The 17,859-nt window shown below is 32.8% G+C and overlaps 2 protein-coding genes and 3 non-coding genes across 5 annotated transcripts; all 5 read right to left on the bottom strand.

Annotated features, from left to right (window-relative positions):
* Window positions 1-151: 151 nt before the first annotated feature.
* Window positions 152-7,841, bottom strand: LOC144853591 (uncharacterized). The gene is made up of 14 exons (XM_078711313.1): window positions 7,695-7,841; window positions 7,222-7,309; window positions 6,749-6,843; window positions 6,150-6,283; window positions 5,721-5,819; window positions 5,077-5,236; window positions 4,683-4,837; window positions 4,069-4,182; window positions 3,555-3,788; window positions 3,011-3,169; window positions 2,491-2,595; window positions 1,695-2,229; window positions 1,059-1,153; window positions 152-837 (listed from the first exon to the last, which is right to left on the bottom strand). The coding sequence occupies exons 1-14, from the start codon at window positions 7,762-7,764 to the stop codon at window positions 736-738; spliced, it is 2,145 nt and encodes a 714-aa protein (XP_078567439.1). The 5' UTR covers window positions 7,765-7,841; the 3' UTR covers window positions 152-735.
* Window positions 7,842-8,268: 427 nt separating this feature from the next.
* Trnad-guc (transfer RNA aspartic acid (anticodon GUC)) lies at window positions 8,269-8,340 on the bottom strand. Its single transcript has one exon. It is a non-coding gene; the product is annotated as a tRNA-Asp (tRNA).
* Window positions 8,341-8,683: 343 nt separating this feature from the next.
* On the bottom strand, window positions 8,684-8,755 carry Trnad-guc (transfer RNA aspartic acid (anticodon GUC)). Its single transcript has one exon. It is a non-coding gene; the product is annotated as a tRNA-Asp (tRNA).
* Window positions 8,756-9,238: 483 nt separating this feature from the next.
* On the bottom strand, window positions 9,239-12,879 carry LOC144853585 (uncharacterized). The gene is made up of 6 exons (XM_078711298.1): window positions 12,817-12,879; window positions 12,085-12,464; window positions 11,476-11,615; window positions 11,082-11,328; window positions 10,545-10,615; window positions 9,239-10,355 (listed from the first exon to the last, which is right to left on the bottom strand). The coding sequence occupies exons 1-6, from the start codon at window positions 12,849-12,851 to the stop codon at window positions 10,107-10,109; spliced, it is 1,122 nt and encodes a 373-aa protein (XP_078567424.1). The 5' UTR covers window positions 12,852-12,879; the 3' UTR covers window positions 9,239-10,106.
* On the bottom strand, window positions 9,252-9,323 carry Trnad-guc (transfer RNA aspartic acid (anticodon GUC)). The gene has a single exon. It is a non-coding gene; the product is annotated as a tRNA-Asp (tRNA).
* Window positions 12,880-17,859: the final 4,980 nt, after the last annotated feature.

Raw genomic sequence — 17,859 nt, 5'->3', positions numbered from 1 at the left:
CATCTTATAGAGCCATAAAAAAATGGTCAAAATTTCGCCATATATTGCGCATATATAAAACTAGTAAAAAATAGCTATTTTGACTAGATTAGTTTATCTTTAGACATAATGTATTAGGTAATATGCACATGAACTAAATCATGAAACTAAATTGTATACTATTTATAGTAAGTTTTATTTATAGTACAGTATTTAATATCTTTACTTAAATTCCATCCATGAATTATAGTACAGTATGTCAACTTGTTTATTCTATATATTTCTGTAATAAAATCAAGCACTTCATTATTCATTGTCCATGTGCTGGTTGTCTTTACATGCTGAATAGCAACATTAGTACATTATTTGAATTCTGGTAAGTCCATATATTAGATGATCATGATGGCTTAAGGCTAATTTACACAGACGAGCGGTAATGATAAGCCGAAAACCGCGTAGCTTATTTCATGTAGAATCTGTATCTATCCTCAGCAGAAACCGCCTGTCTGCTCCACCCTTTATGTAAAAGGTCATAAGGAATAACTTGGATAACATAGTTTTATTACCGTTACTGCTCGCCTGTGTACATTGGCCTTTACAGTATCTCAGATTTGGCCTTTATCATATCAAATGATCATAGTATCTCTGTTGGGTCAGATCATTATAAACATAAAATGAAATGCTATTTACACCAGTTGTCTTAATGGACAGCTAAGACTGGATAGTTTACATTTGTCTTCATATTTCACATTTGACCTATGACTTTTTGCTTCTTTTATTCCTGTTTTTCACGTTTGTTACTTTGTAAAAGTGTGTTCCTATCTTCTTCTCTTTCTGTTTTCTTTCAAGATTTCTCCTCTGAAAAAGGAAAAAAAAAGCCAATGGAGTACAGTACAATGGTTAATACTACTTTTGGAATTCGAAATTCGATTAAAAACCCTCAATTTAGAAAAAATTCCATAGGGTTCCACTATAATGTTAACTACGTTTTGTGGGATATCTGAGACAGCTTGAGTACATATCTGAGACGGTTTTTGCATTGTGTCCATCATCTCAAAATTAAGTATAAAAGTACATACCTGTTTTGATGTGAGGTTTACGTCAACATCATCATCACTGTTGTCATCATCATGCTTGCGTTTCTTTGATGTTTTCACTGTTTGGACAGCTGATTCTGTATAGAGTAAAATTGTTTACTAGGAGTTATACCAGCACATAATCTCGCTATCTGTAAAGCTCTGTATACACTATCAAACTAGTTTGATAAAAAAAAAGGTGTGATATGCCCAAATATGGTAGAGATATGCTCAAATATGGTAGTGATATGACATTATCATGTCTATATATGGGCATATCACATTTTTTTTGTCCACATAAGTTTGATAGTGTACACAGAGCTTTAGTGTAGAAAAGTTTTCATTTCAGAAACAAGTTCACATAGTTACACCAGGATACACCATACACAAGACACAACTTGTATTGCAGACCTATGCTATCCAAATTTGGGAGAGAAAAAAATGACAAGAATACATACAGGGTGCAAACTGTTAATTTTACAAATAATGAATGTTTATGTGTGGAGAGACTGTGTGTTCAGGTGATGAAAGATGGAATGGGCTATTTAACCTGAAACGTGCAATGTACTGTACAAAAATGTTGACAGATCAAAACAATGGACGTAATCAATCAAATGGTTGCAAGCTGTCTAAAGTTACCTTTCTCTTGTTGGTTTTTACTCCTGCTCTGCTTCATCTCTTTGACTGCCTTCATCTCTTCCTGATTCTTGTTGCTAAGGAAGGCACTTACACCAGCTATCACTCCTCCCTCTCTTTTTCGTTTGTCTTTACCTTGGAAATCTTCAAGGCTTACTTCTACAGCACCTTTAACGGTCTTCCCTCGTTTCTTCTTGTCTTTCACGTTTACCGCTTTCCTTCGAGACGTTCCTGCACTTTCATCATCATTCTCTAAATCTGAAACCCTTTCATTGGTCTCCATCACGGTATCGTTTTCTACAAAGTCCGGTGTTTTATCATCAAAATTAAATTTCGGCCCAACATTGATTTGAGAAAAGTCTTGGACAACGCCAGCTACTTGTTTAGATTTCTTTTTATTCTTTCTAGTTTCCTTTTCTTTGATAGCACTCTCTACAGAAGACTGTTCCTCAATATCATTCTTTGCAGTGGCATCTGTTGCTTTAACAAACTCAATAAAGTTTGAGTGGACTTTCTCTTCTTTCTTTGAAGGCAATTGCTATAAAATATACAAATTGAGAAAGAGTATTATAATCAGTATATAGTAGAACCCATATTGAGGGGGACACCTTTGTGACTTATCAAACTACTTTTAATAGGACTACCTTCTGAATAGGAGTTAAAACATATATTTCCCCTTGTTCGTTTTAATGTGAAAGTTTCCACAAAGAGTGGTACTTTACTGTATTCAAATTTCAAACATGATTTTAATTCGAATAACAACAAAAGAAAAATGATAATCAAACAAGCAAAGACTAACCGTTTTATCATCACTATGTTGCGGTCTAACATAGAAAGGTATCTTGCCCCGTTGCCAATCATTTAGCACCATCTTAGCAACTGTACTGATGTCAGGCTCTCCTTTCTGTAAGATAAAATCAATTGTAAGTAATTACAGTACTATAGTATGCTCATAAATAAAAATATACTGTATATCCTCGGGTATAATCCAACTTTGGGTCTAATCCCACCCCTATTTTATGTCTGATTTCACGAACAGGCATATCTCCGGATATAGTCCCAGTATTGGCTTTTGGTCTAGCTGTAGGCCTCTCTCTAGTTCAGATGAGTTTTTACAAGAAATGCTTACCAATTATTTTGTTTATGAACTGGGTCTTGCTGAGTATAGTCCCACCCCTAAAGTTGGCCCAAGTTCGTGTTGTAGTGGGTGGGATTATACCAGCGGATATACAGTACTAATAAAACTAAAATTAACCAACCTTAAAAAAGAAAGTTTTAGAGCATTTATTTATACATTTTTCCACAAAAATAAAATTTACCTTGAGGAGTTTTCCACTTCTACGAGCTAGCTGTTCTAGAAAATCTATATGATCTTTCCATTGTGTTAGTCGATATGTTTTTGTGATGTAGTCTGGTTTTACACGTCGTAGCACCTCTGGGATGTGCTCCTCAGGAAATTTAACATTCTCAACTCGTACCTGAAATGAAGAAGCAACTTAATTATAGTTATTATAGACATTTCATAAATTTTATAGTAAATATTACCATTTAACTGAAATTCCAGTAATTTGGGCCCATTTTTGCTGCAATTTGCTTTTATTTAATCACCTAAAATCTATCAAATCATTAACTTCCTTATTCTTTTCTATTATTTATTTAGGAACAATTCAAAGATTTGTCTAAAGCTCTGTCTCCACTATCAAACTAGTTTGATAACAAAAGTGTGATGTACCCAAATATGGTAGTGATATGACATCATCATGTCCATATATGGACATATCACATTTTTTTGTCAAACTAGTTTGATAGTGTAAACAGAGCTTACGTTACAACTCTAATTGAATTGGGTACAATTCTACTTACCACACCCTTCAGTATAATCTCTGTCTCTGTGTCACCCGTAGGGTTGACTGTGCCAGGGCAGTCGATGAGGTAAATACGACGCATCAAGGTTATGTACTGCCAAACTTTGGTTTCACCAGCTATAGGTGCAACTTTGCAAACTTTCTTTGAGCGCAGTGTGTTGATGATTGAACTTTTACCTACATTCGGGTAACCTATAAAGCCCACGCTTATCTGCTTTTTGTCAATGTGGAGCTAATTTAAATAAAAGATGAGCTAATTTAAATAAAAGATGAGCTAATTTAAATAAAAGATGAACAGTTGCTTTAATGAAAATATTGTATATGTCTATCGGATATGTTTAAAATATAGACTGATGGTGTATCTACACAATTTTTATGACAGTATTTACTTTTGTAACATTACCACCACTACTCCTGTCAATTTAGCCTTCTTTTTTATCCAAAGTTAAAATAAAAAAATTTAAAAATGTTTTCAAATTTATACTAAAATTGGTAGAAACGATTATACTCACTTTAGAAAACTGTCGCAAAAGTTGGATAAGGGCACCTTTTCCAAAAGGATTTTTCACACTTGCATGGAATGCTAATGTGGGGCATTCACTTGATAACACAGCAACCCAGTGTTTCTGAAATGACATACAACAGAGACATGTAAACATCACTATATACACACAATAAAGCTCTGTCTACACTATCAAACATTATGTGATAAAAAATGTGATGCGCCCATATATGAACATGATGATGTCCTATCACTACCATATTTAGGCGTATCACTACCATATTTAGGCACATCACACTTTTTTTTGTCAAACTAGTTTGATAGTGTAGGCAGAGCTTAAGTGTATCCTTGCCATTTTATTGGTGCAGTGCATTTTTTGGATCCTGGTGATAAGGTGGTACATTATACCTTCAGGTTTGAAATACGTAGACACTGTGATGAAACCTGATGGATTAGGCTTATATGTCCCCTTAATAGTGTAGACAAGATTTTTTCATAGGAAAAGTGTTCCCTTAATAGGAGTGTCCCAACTCTTCTCAAAGTGCATTTCAGTTTTTGAAATGTATTAATTGCAGGGTCTAAACACTAAAATAATACACAAAATATAGTGTAATGTGAACTCACTGTGACCCAGGTTGGTACCAAGTCGACCTTATTCAAAATAAAGATCAAGTGTTTAAATGGCTTCTCCTTCTTTAAGTAACTTTCAATGTGCTGTGATCTTGTGCCCATTGGGTCTCTTGCATCAAGAACTTGTATCAAAACATCTGAGGAGTCTACTACCTAAAATAGAAAATATAAATGTTGAATTTTTGTATTGTTTCTTTTTCCTATCTGGATATTGAAGTGTTTCTTCAAAATAACAGACTAAACATTTTGGCAAATTTAAGCAGGTCCAATTAGCAATTAAAATGACGGGTACCTATCTCTTGTATGTTAACAACAGTGAAAACTCAAGAGGTAGATTTTGCTAAGCACACTTGACATACGTTAGAACAGCAAGATATTTGCATAACACTTGCCTTGTATAACTCGTTCCAAATTCTCTTTGATTGGCCCGCTCCAAAAACCCAATCCCGCACTTCGTCCTTGATCCCATCGTCATCCTCCTTTTCCAGATCATTGTCTTTCTCTTTGTCGTAGTCATCAACAGCTTTATCCACAGTAGTTGCCATTTCCTATTGAATAATATTCATATTAACACATATCAATGAATTTTGAAGATAAATCAGAACATATATAATATTTTTAAATCATCATCATCTTCCTATACTGTACAGAACCTCATTTGAGTATAGTCGCACATGGTTGAATTGAATCGACCCAGAAGGCCCAGTTATGATCAGTGGTTGTGATGTACTAGTACACTGGGGTAACCCCCTACTTCTCTTGAAAGATGTATTAGGTTCTTTAAAGAGCTAGATGTGTACACTGGACCTACGGTTTATAGTCCTTATCAGAGAAGACTTAAGCTCTACCACCAGACCATGGAGTGAGTGAGCTTCGAACCCAGTTCACTGTCTTAACGGCTCGGCCACTCACTTGCTTATGATAGTACCTATAAAATTAATCTAATAAAATAATTTCTTGTCATAGAAAATAGAAAAGAATACTGTACATAGAGTTTAGACTCTAGTTGAAACTTCTTTGGTTGTTACTTACAGACATATCTGAGAATTTTATATTGACTCGTTTGCGCTGTTTTTTTGGTCCAAATGTGCTTTCAAAGCTCTGTGTATCTAGCAGATGAACTCTGGAATGCTAAACAAAAGAAACAGTTCATAAATAAACAATGTACAGTAACTGGAAAAGCATCTTTACTTTGCTTATTCTATTAGAATTAGATATTCCTAAATATTAATAAACTCAGTCCTACTATCGTTTAAGTTTAAGTGACGAAAAAATGTGATGTAACCATATATGGACATGATGATGTCATATCACTACCATATTTAAGCATATCTCTACCATATTTGGGCACATCATACTTCTTTTGTCAAACTAGTTTGATAGTGTAGACAGGGCTTTAGACTATGACATTGATGGGAAAGGGAATTACATAATATACTTATAAATTGATTTGAATCAAACCTTTGCTCTTTCTTGTAGGAGGGTAACTGGTAGTTGTGTTGGTTTCATGACCACTTTGTAAGGATCTCTTAGTACTTTACCAAGCTCTTCTTGAAAGTTCTGCAAAGCCCCCTGTGAAATTACTCTTGTATTACCTATTAAATGAATAATTTAATGTTGTTTATTGGATGGTCAGAGATGCAAGGTAGGCTGGGATAGGGGGGCACTTGGTACACACGAGTTTCACAAGCAAAAAAAATGACCCCTTTTATTCTACCTTCAAAAGTTTAAAGAACCAGAGACTAACATCTCATCAAACACTGAATGTTTCAGTAAAAACTGATGTGTTGATGTGGTATCTGTACAATATTAAAAAGATAGGTTGATCCCCATGTCCAAACTAAACCCATGAGTCAATTGGTGGAGACAGTATTGAACTATTGTGGTTGCATTACAGTTATTATTTTATTTTATGTACAGTTTTAGGCACATTTTATACAAGTTAGAAAGCATACTCAAACCTTTATATTACATTTATTTTATATTGTTATTATACAGAATAATGGAATGAACAGTTCTATGGGTTATTAACTTAACAGCAACTACTGGAATAAACTCACCAAACCACCGCCGGTTAGGCTCAACTCGTGCGACTGTGCCAGGTTTCAAAGCTGATTGGAAGGCGGCTGCTTTCACTATCTTTCCCTGCCGATTTCTAAAAAATATATACCATATATGACAAAGTATAATCTAATTTAGGAGCAAATTTCCACGCTATAATTTTGGCTCAGTACTTTCTCTATTTCAATTAAAATTAACATCATTTATTAATATAATACAATTATAGTCCCTCAGAACTTTTATACTGCACACATTTTATTCCTTTACTTTTTTAGCTTCACCTCGTGAAAATAGAACTTTTCATCTTTCATTTTCAACTCATGAAGTTATTTGTACTATTGCGCTCATCATAACCATTCATTTATGTGTTAAATATTCAATGGCAGTGCAATGGTTATATATGACTTCAGTGCTACTGTGCGGTGCATATGTTTATTGTCTGGGCCTACTGATGTGGACACTGGTACAGTACCTTTGAGCTTTTCCACCACGGTACATATTCAGCCGTTTTATAGTGGCCTTGTCCCTCATGTTCCTTCCTCCACATCCTTTTTCTCGGTCTATATAATAATGTAAAAAGATACAGATGAGGCAAGGCCTACTTATACTAAACACAAACAAATATATTAATAGGCCTAGCCTAGACTCATCACAAAATTAATAATATATAATTAATAAATAATAATAATAATTAATATCCTCTATATTACAGGTAACTGAACTGGGCCTACTCTAGCCTGGTTCAAGGCAGGTAGGCCTAGCTGAATGTGTAAGCATATTACTAGGCCCTACTTAGCTAGGGCCTTAGCTATAGGAGGCTAGGCCTCTCACCGGGCGCTGGGCCTGGCACTGGGCCTCTAGCGGCCGCTCTACTAGTACTAGCTAGCCCACTTGAACTAGGAGGCCTACCCTAGTTTAGAACTATTATAGAGTTAACCCACTTACCAGGATTTGTACTGCTATTAGATTTCTTAATTCTATTTATATTTTTCTTCTGTAATTGTGTCTTCACCATGATGATGGTCAGCTTGTTTACAACAAATTATAGCAATAAAAACAGACAAAACATACGACAAACATCCACCACATGGACATCCGCGAAAAAGATATTCGTGGTGAAATAAGTCAAGCGTGACCGGAATGTATGGAAGGCAAATGTGGTCATCGAGGATAAAGGTCGATCGGACCCTAAATTTTAATTCACTACACTAGTGGTCCAAATTCTTCCGTACAAAGGTGCTTTTAAATATTGCTATTACATGTTTCACGAATCATTTATCTTTTGCTACATTAATAAATATTTCAGTCCCTAAAAACAGTGTTCTTGTATCTGGATCAATAACAAATAATACATTTAAGTACGATGATCGATTAATATAAATGTTCACTTTATTGCATCATAAACTATGATAGATAAAAATATATATAAACATTTAGCAAAAACAAATTAAACACATGAGAAGAGTACAAATAATGCATTGAGTAGCATAGTAATGATTGAGTCGCCAAAAAATTAACTCTCCCTGGCGGGGAATTGAACCCCGGTCTTCCGCGTGACAGGCGGAGATACTCTCCACTATACTACCAAGGAATTGGTTGATTCAATAGCATTTCGGTTTTGTTTTAATGGGTGAATTGTTTTATTTTTTAAATGTGTATCCCGCGATATACATATAATTAATAATTTCGAAAATAAATTTAATTAATTTAATTTAATACATAATACAATATATTGCAATTATGATTAATCAATAATTCTTATAAAACGGTGAATGATATATCAATTTTCAATCTTTTCACTTTATTGCATCATCTAAACTATGATAGATAAAAATATATAAATATTTAAAAAAAAAACAAATTAAACACATGAGAAGAGTACAAATAATGCATTGAGTTGCATATTAATGAATTGAGTCGCCAAAAAAGAAACTCTCCCTGGCGGGGAATTGAACCCCGGTCTTCCGCGTGACAGGCGGAGATACTCACCACTATACTACCAAGGAATTGGTTGTTTAAATGGCACTTAAGTTTTTTTTAATGTGTTGATTGTTCATTATTTTTCAAATGCGAAATAAATGGCCACAGTAAAATTTATTTACATTGTGCAATAATATAGAGGATAAAGTTAACGAAAGTCGATTCGGCCCCTAAATTTTAATTCACTTAGTAGAAGTGGTCCAAACGGGCTTCTTCTGTAAAAAGGTGCTTTTATATATTGTTATTACATTTTTTCATGATTCATATATCTTTTGCTACATTAATAAATATGTCAGTTCCTAAAAACAGTGTTCTTGTATCTGGATCAATAACAAATAATAAATAATAATTGTACGATTATCGATATATCAATTTTCAATCTTTTCACTTTATTGCAATATCTAAACTATGATAGATAAAAATATACAAATATTTAAAAAAAAAACAAATTAAACACATGAGAAGAGTACAAATAATGTATTGAGTAGCATATTAATGAATTAAGTCGCCAAAAAATTATCTCTCCCTGGCGGGGAATTGAACCCCGGTCTTCCGCGTGACAGGCGGAGATACTCTCCACTATACTACCAAGGAATTGGTTGATTAATAACACTTAGGTTTTGTTTTAATGTGTGGATTGGTTTATTTTTTAAATGCGTATCGTGCGATACATAGAATATTAATATCGAAAATAAAGTTTTATATTTAATAATACAATATTATACAAATTAATCAATTAATTCTTATAAAATTAAATCTTCTTACTTTTTGCTATATTTGCCTATTTATAGCGAAATAAATGACAACAGTATGTATAATATATTTACATTACATTGGTACAATATATTACGATTAGGACTAGGCCAGGAAGTAGAACTCCCCGATTAGGCCGATCTAATTAAACAAAACATAAACCACTTAATTAAATGTTAATATTATTTATTCAAGAAGTATGACTTGCTTTATGTTGTAATTATGTCTGTATGTAATCAATATGTTGAAAAGGCTTATTAAAATCTCGAGTCATCTGATCTTCAATATGGGCCGAAATATTCAATAGCATGCCCTCTGCCGCCTTTATAATTTTGCCAAAGATCTTTGATTTTGGCTCTCACTTCACTGTCAGTCGAGCTGTGGTCTAATTTTTGTGAATTCATTTGCGTGGGATTTGCGTAGGCTCAAAAACTTTGTTTTATTTACACAGTATATTATACATACAATGTAACATTAGAAATTACACTGAAAAGTACAATAGCAGGGGCGACGTAGCCGTTTGGCCTCTCTCCAAGCAGCATTGTTCATCATAATCCCGGAGATTTATTTCTCGATTTCAAACTACCCTGATGATGTTAATACCACATTTTCTTTTAAAACGTTTTAAATCTGTGCTTCTCGTTCTAAATACAAAATCCATAGTATTTCTAACGTTGATTTGATGTTATTTAAAAGTTTAAAACTATCATCTCTAATTGTGATGTGCGTTTTCTGGTTACTGTGAATTTCTAAAAACCCGAGGTTCTGTAGTAAAAGCCACGGCCGCCGGTGGTGATGTCGAACATTCCGTAATGTTGCATGTGTTGAATCAACTCGATAGTCACCATCTTGAAGACCGTAGAAATGATACAACTATTTAAAAAGTAAAAACAAAATGGTTTAATCAAGGAGGCAGAATAAATAAATGAATAACGTGCAGTTTTATTTCCTCTATGGAAAAATTGTTTTGAAATTATATTAATGTTTTCAGTTATGGATGATTCCATGAAATCATAAATATGTTATAATTATTTTGTTATCATCAAGGGAATGAAGACTTACAAATTGATGTGTTTCTTTGCCTTCTTCCTTCGTTAATTGTAAAACCACACGCAGGACATCGTATGGAATATCTATGAATAAATTAAATGTTTGTTATATTTTTACGATAAACATGGGAACATACTGTATTTTGAATTATAAGCCTAAAATGATTATTTTCTAATGATTAAAAAACACTAACATAAAGTTGCAGATCGTCAGGCGGCAAATAGTAACTACTGTCACTCCATGGTCACCGTCAATGTTACCGCACATGTTACCATGTATTCGCAAAACAGACTTTCCTCTAGTAGTAGGCCTGACGCTCCGATACATCATGGGCCTACATAGTGTTATTAATAGTTGCAAACTATGAAAAATATCATAAAGTAATGTTGAGCAGAGAGCCTGGAAGTGGAGCGCTCTTCCCTAACGTCTACAGCAAAATAATACATTTCTTCTCTCCGTATATTTGTGATAAAAAGATAAAATTAACGTTATACTATAAATAATAATAAAATACTAAACAAACTTATCTCAAGTATGTATTTTACTTACTTGACATATTATACAGCAGTTTTGTAAACCTCTGAATAGCTGTTCTTGTCAACTTATCAGTGAGCACCAATGAAGTACGCAACATATCTGTATCTATCCCAGGGCCTTCAATAGTGAAACCCACAGCACTTATGAAATCTACCCATCTATGTACACTTAATGTGATTGGTTTTGGACAATCTAGGTCCGACACTTTAATGGTTTTTGGTGTTTTGGTTGTGCATCGCAATAATAAAGCTCTTGAAAACTGAAAAATGGAATAAGTTTGAGTAAGTAAATTATTTGGATTATCTTATATGTTCATGTTCATACATACATACATACATCGTATTTTTGTCACATAGAATTTGATAGTATAGACAGAGCTTTAGTTTGGCCTACAGTTGTGACGTACCACTGACTGAAAATGTGAAATGGTTGCCTGAAGTGTTGATTTGAGACAGTATTGGACAATCCATACTAGACTAGTCCTCCAGTCCACAGATGGGTGTGGAATAGAAGACGGTTGGGACGACGGCCGAGAGACATTTGAAACTGCAAAAACAAAGTAATCAAAACAATTATGATTTGAAAACTGAAAATGATGCATTAATACGGGATGTAAACCAGATATTAAAAAACACGTTAAAATTAAAGTTTATATAGATAGATCTACATGAACTTTGCTCATGTAAAAGGCATGTTTTATCTTATTTCCTTAGGGCCTATTTATAATTCAATAGTGTAAACACCAATATAGGACATAGGCCTATGTATTTTTAGAATAAAAGTATGACAAGTCTCCAAATTTAAAGTCAATATGCCTGGACATTACATTCATATTTTTTTTATTTGTATGTTTTGTTTTTTTCATTTGACGTTGTCATTAAACTTCGACAAAAATGTTAAATTTACAGTACACAATTATGATTATAGAGAAAATATATTTTTTAAAAACATTAGCGCATGAGAAAACATGTAGAAGGCGTAGTGCATTGAATAGGGTTATAATAAAGAATGGTACCTTCTGTTATTCTACTGAGACCAAATGACGTTGTCTGTATGAAAGGAGAACGTCGAGTTTCACCACCATCACTGGCCTGGTTTTGTCGATGAGGGAATGTCAACACCATATGTGTACTCTCCTCTGTACGGTCATCAATCGGCGTTAGCACAGGTAGACATTGATTTTTCCTTTTACAAAGTTCTGCATTCCGGGCATCTGCCAATCTTTTTTTCTTTCTCTCGATTGATTTACATAATGAATCAGCCTCTTCTCCCGTTTTTGGCACTGCTGTACCGATTATTCCGAAATATGACGGTGGTGGGTCAAAACTTGTTACAACTTTAGAATACGATGGTGGTCTTTCGAAACGATTGATGGATCTTCGTCTTCTCTTTTGCCTGAAATGTTAGAATGTTTACACGATGACAACATTATAGTTTAAAGATGTATTTGCCACGAAAAACATGAAACAATTTAGGTATTTTTTGCTTTAAATTACATCTTTTTTCTACAATTTTGTTTTTTCGATCCAGTTTTTGGTCAAAGTGAATAACTATTATGTGACATTAAAATGGCATATTCAACAATAACATCTTAAAAAATTATTTTTTTAGGGGGACAATATATCTTAATATTAACATAATAATAATACGACAGCAAAAAAATTAGCGGTTTTATTGGGATAAAACTAATATAATGGGTTCATTGAGGAGGAATCGCTTTTCCAACAGCTGTTTGGAATTCACTTACCTTTTGAAGAAGTTTTTTGCTTTTTTACGGAACATTTCCTCCAGTTCCACATCAACGACACGATAAAACACTCAAAGCAAACAATAGTAAAGTGAGTGCGTGATCAGTAACATCAATTTATTATACTTCCTTCTTGTTTGAAAAGATACATAAAACCAATGTTGGTTTATCCCGGATGTTAAATTGAAGTTGTTGGCACTCCTAGGAGTTTAATCGCGTACATAGTGTCCAGAACTCCATGTTTGGAAGTATATCACGATCAGCCTCTAACACTGATTGGTTAATTATGAATGAATATTATGACGTAATTGTGCTACTAATTTTAGTAATTAATGAAACATAAATTGATACATCATTTTTTAAAGTTTGAGTTGAGATAATTGAAAAACAAATAGGCCTACTCAAATTATGGCATAACAAAGTAAGACCCAATTATATACATTATGACTCAGGTGTGAATATTCTTGATTCTGATTTCAGCCTGAATACTACGGTGGTATAATAATTATATTTCTAAGAATTCTTATGTATTTAGGGAAGACGATATTTTACAAATATTTTCTGTAACATAAAATCTTATTATCCGATATACGTTTACGGAAGGAGGATTGTTGAAAATGTGATACAACAGGGAAGATATGAAGGTAAAAAAGAAGAGGAAGGAAAAGGATAGCTATGATTGATAGATTTTTAAAAAGCATATTCGGAACTGAAAGAAGAACTAAGAAGAGTGGTATGGAGAAAGAAGACTGTCATGGACCTGCCAAAGGTAGATGACAAGGTACATGAGGTAGGTAGGTAGATATTGAAAGGTATTGGCAGAGTTTATTATGTACGGTATACGATACAATTTCGTGTTCGTGGGTCACATAAATGTGTCACAAAGATGGTTAAACGCTTAAGACTCCATCAAACAACTGTATAACTTTCTGTTCAGTATCAGTTAACAAAGTTTGTTTTATTCATAATATCACTATTATTATCTGTTTAATTATTAATTTTAATATTAATATTCACTAATAGACGTAGATAAAAAAAAGTTGAATTGAATTGGATTATGTGGTTACTATATCTATTAAAACCTTTAACCGATATTTACCATTCGGAGTCAGAGTTTATTATTGCGTAGGTTAGTGTAGCCAATATTTAGACAAAAGCAATTGTCTAGTAGTATAGTCTGCCATGTTTTAAAAACAATATTTAAAAGCAAGTATACAGGTAGGCCTATTAGTTGTTAATTAACAACTCTAACAACACACGAGGACGACAACGATCGACGTTAAATGAAACATACATTACCTTACATAAAACAAAAGAAATTTAAAAAGTTGTCATTCTAGAACTATGGTATAACCATTTATTCTGTCTTTAATAAAAATAATATTAAAAAAAAAAATCAATTAATTGACGTCATGATCAATTTAAAGTAAACATTACAATCCAACATGATTCCATGCCTCCGATCCGACATTCCCGAAAATATTTATAGAAATTCCAAGGCATGGAAACCCCCGGGGCAGGTGATCCGGGTCCGACAACTTTATGGTGTGCCTTTCGAATCACCACAATGCTGGTAGGTAAAATAAGTTTCGGGGACTTATAGCTGCTTTACTGTAGATTCCGCAAGTAGGTCAATCTAGTAATACCTTGATTAAAATCAGCTTATTAGAAATATAAATGAACGTAGGCCTATTATTTAGTATTGTTTCGCAGTATCGTTTTAATGAATCAGCAACTTCCGATAATGTCGACATACGTTTTATCAGGAAATATTTAGGCCTAACTGACCTATTTCAAGTACAAATTCGACGAATCTAAACATCCGTGTCTTTATACCCTGCATAACACGGATTGAATGAGACAAACTACAGTCAATGACGATACGGTACAAGGCTGAACTTCAGGTGGATTGTTGATGAATGATTGTGTGTATATATTTCCTCATTTTCATCGTTTAAAATTAATTAATTAAATTTCAGTATATCACCGGGCGGTGTAGAATTCATGTTCTATACCTGATGTGTTTATAATATATTTAAACACGTCTAATGACAAAAGAATCAACAGATACATTTTCGATAAGTTTAGAAAAACATTGTACAATACGACAACAAAATTAGCTAAATAGGTCATGGCCGCACATTCAATAACCACAACTGTAAGGTATACAATAGAATCTGTTTTAGAATGCTCTTAAATTTAGATTACATGATAGATTTTCAAACACTCATGAAATTGCTTTTATTAATAGAATACCAGAAAAGCAAAAATTATAGAGGGTCGTTATGTATGTAACAATACCTCTTTGTTGTCGATTAAACGACCGCTACAAAGTACCTTAATTCTTTCTATCGATAATGATGAAATACAACGTACTAGGCCTACATATAAGATCTAGGCTGAGACAAATATAGTTATCTCAGGTAAGACAATGTTAGAGCATGATCTATAAACTTTAATAAGTGGTTAGAGTCCAAATAAGAACGAACGTAAATTAAAACGTTAATGTAATTCGGAATTCAATTGTGGTTGAACGAAATATCACCATCCTAGGACTGATTGACAATAGATAACTTATAATACCGAAATTGTGAAAACATTTTTCTCTGGTTTCGTTTAGTATACAGTATTGATATGTCTTGAAACGATATACTGGTTTACAATCAATGAATATACCGAAATTGGATTAAATGTCTTTCCCGTTTATAACTGCTGATATAGTTCTTTTAGGCTGGACGCTCAGTGTAACAACGTTAGTTCAATCAAAATATTATGGATTTACGGGCTTAATCTAAAAAACTTGTTCAGGCCCTACTATTGTATTATGGTGAGAATAACTGCATGTAAATAAATAAAATCAGAACCATGCTGCGCTTCAGTTCTATAGCTTTTAAGTGACTACAGCCTACTTACTTTGTATCAAAGGCCTCCTTCGACCAAAACATATGTGGTCGATAGATTCTACCAGGCTTTGGCATGAATTCCATTTGTGTATAGATATTGTATATAGTATGCTTTCACATATAGGCGTCTAGCAGTTTCAATTTCCAATGTCGCTTACTAAGACACTAACTGTTTATAAAGCTCTCAAGAGCGGAACGGATTAAGTGGCATTTAAAAGATCTATTTATTTAGAAAAATAATAATAAAACCTCAAACAGATTTCAATGAAACCATTTGCGTAAAAAGTGAAGTGGGGAACTAAGTTATCTTAAAATACATCGACGTAAGTAAATTACAACTTACAAGTGTTACAATTTACTATGGCATGCTATTCTATAGAAAATTTCTGTTTTTTGAAAAGAACAATAAAGTTCTTTGAAGAGAATGATTGCGTTAAATCAATCAATTGTGAATTCTTGAATAGTTCCCCCAATTCCCCAAAGTTTCTTGTAAGTCTATTTTTATCTTTATAATATTTAAATGTCATTCTATTGAATAGGAGGTTCAACAGCGCTGTGAGAGTGTTACTAATAACAGTGTCACGGCTACCAAGTTCATCAATGGCTCTGAATAGAATTTTCAATTCATTCAATTCAATACATTATTTTCTTCTCCATTGAATATCAAATTACAATATTTCCACCCGATTCCAAGTGCTGTATCGCCACATATACTATCTATTTCCGAATTATCATAGGAATATTTGGTAATACAGCATCTTATTATATCACACGTTGTGCCTGTATTGCAGGCTTAGGGTTATTAGTACACTATAAATACATGTTAAACACCAACTTTCCTATGATACTTCGGAAACAGATACAGTACCGAGAATCGGTGGGTACCGTAATGGAACGAAACAAACCTACAAGCTAATTACGTCTAGTCTATAAAAACAATATACTTTGTAAGAATATAATAAACATGGCGATATACTAAAATATTCTTTTTAACAAGTAGAAATAATTCACATGATAGGCTAATTCAACTAAAACTGTTGTTAAACATTTCTCAAATAATATAATCAATAAGGCAAAATATAAAATTATGAACGAATTAAATTTCAACTCAAACTGGGTTATAAGTTCGAGGAGAGAAAACAAATGATATGAACAATACACATATTGACAAAGCAACACATGTTTATAGTTGTTTACAGTACAATAATCAGATTATAGATTATGATCTAATTGTTTGTGGTTCTGCAGAAATTTGAGTAATTATAATAAAATCTATAATCTTATCCAAGTAGAGATAATTGTTTCTTACATGCCTGGCTTTTAAACACGGCAAGATAAGTGGATCATGACACACTGTTTTCTCACTACATAATTAATCTACAATATCTAATAATTTGGTATAGGTCTAAAAAACGAATAAGAATAGCCTAAGGGTCCATTGGAAAACTTCTTTCCCGGATATTAGAATTCTGATATGTCACTGTTTACCATTTCCAAACGAAGCTTTAGAAAAACAAAGTTTTGTGAATCTGCGAACTATGAACAGACAATTTAATTGTAATACCTCCATGCATCAACTAAGGTACAGTATATGGACTATGTATCAATAAAGTATAGGCCCCTAGGTCTAGATAGATACTGTAAAAAAATTTTTAATTAAAAAGAAAAATAAACGTTATAAATGACATCTTTTAATAAATCCAACACAATAAATTTATCTGTATCTTAACACAAAAAATATAAAAAGTATTTCCATTGCGTAAGGAAAAAATATTACATTTTAATTAACTTTTATTAGGCTTAACACGATTCAAAGCAAACTTATGGAACGTTTTAAATGAAGTAGTGCCTACATGTTAATTTTTAATTTGTTCTTCGAGCTATTTTATTAACTTTCTATAAAAGTTGTATTTTTGATTTGATATGTTTAATTATTTCATTTTACTATAAGTTTAATTTGTTCGTTTCTGGTTTTAAATTGTTAATTTTTGTCAGTGTTTTATAATTAATATTATTATCCTCATTGTAAATATTTCTCAACATTTTTAGTTTAAAACATTTTAATTGTACTGTACTTGTTCAATCCAATCGATTTTTTTAATTAAAATTAATATCAATTTTTATCGTTTTGTTATTTTAG

The sequence above is a fragment of the Antedon bifida genome, chromosome 10, assembly GCF_963402885.1.
Source record: "Antedon bifida chromosome 10, ecAntBifi1.1, whole genome shotgun sequence".
NCBI classification, from domain to species: Eukaryota; Metazoa; Echinodermata; class Crinoidea; order Comatulida; family Antedonidae; genus Antedon; species Antedon bifida.
Note: the sequence above shows the minus strand (reverse complement) of the source record. Positions and strands in the feature narration are given on the sequence as shown.

Coding starts and splice junctions, on each gene's coding strand:
- LOC144853591 (XM_078711313.1), bottom strand. CDS start 7,764: ATGGTGAAGACACAATTACAGAAGAAAAATATAAATAGAATTAAGAAA. Junction 6,844..7,221: donor CGTGGTGGAAAAGCTCAAAG/GTACTGTACCAG, acceptor TATATTTTTTAG/AAATCGGCAGGGAAAGATAG. Junction 2,230..2,490: donor AACATAGTGATGATAAAACG/GTTAGTCTTTGC, acceptor TATATTTTATAG/CAATTGCCTTCAAAGAAAGA.
- LOC144853585 (XM_078711298.1), bottom strand. CDS start 12,851: ATGTTCCGTAAAAAAGCAAAAAACTTCTTCAAAAG. Junction 12,465..12,816: donor GCAAAAAACTTCTTCAAAAG/GTAAGTGAATTC, acceptor CTAACATTTCAG/GCAAAAGAGAAGACGAAGAT. Junction 10,616..11,081: donor ACTGCTGTATAATATGTCAA/GTAAGTAAAATA, acceptor ATTTATTCATAG/ATATTCCATACGATGTCCTG.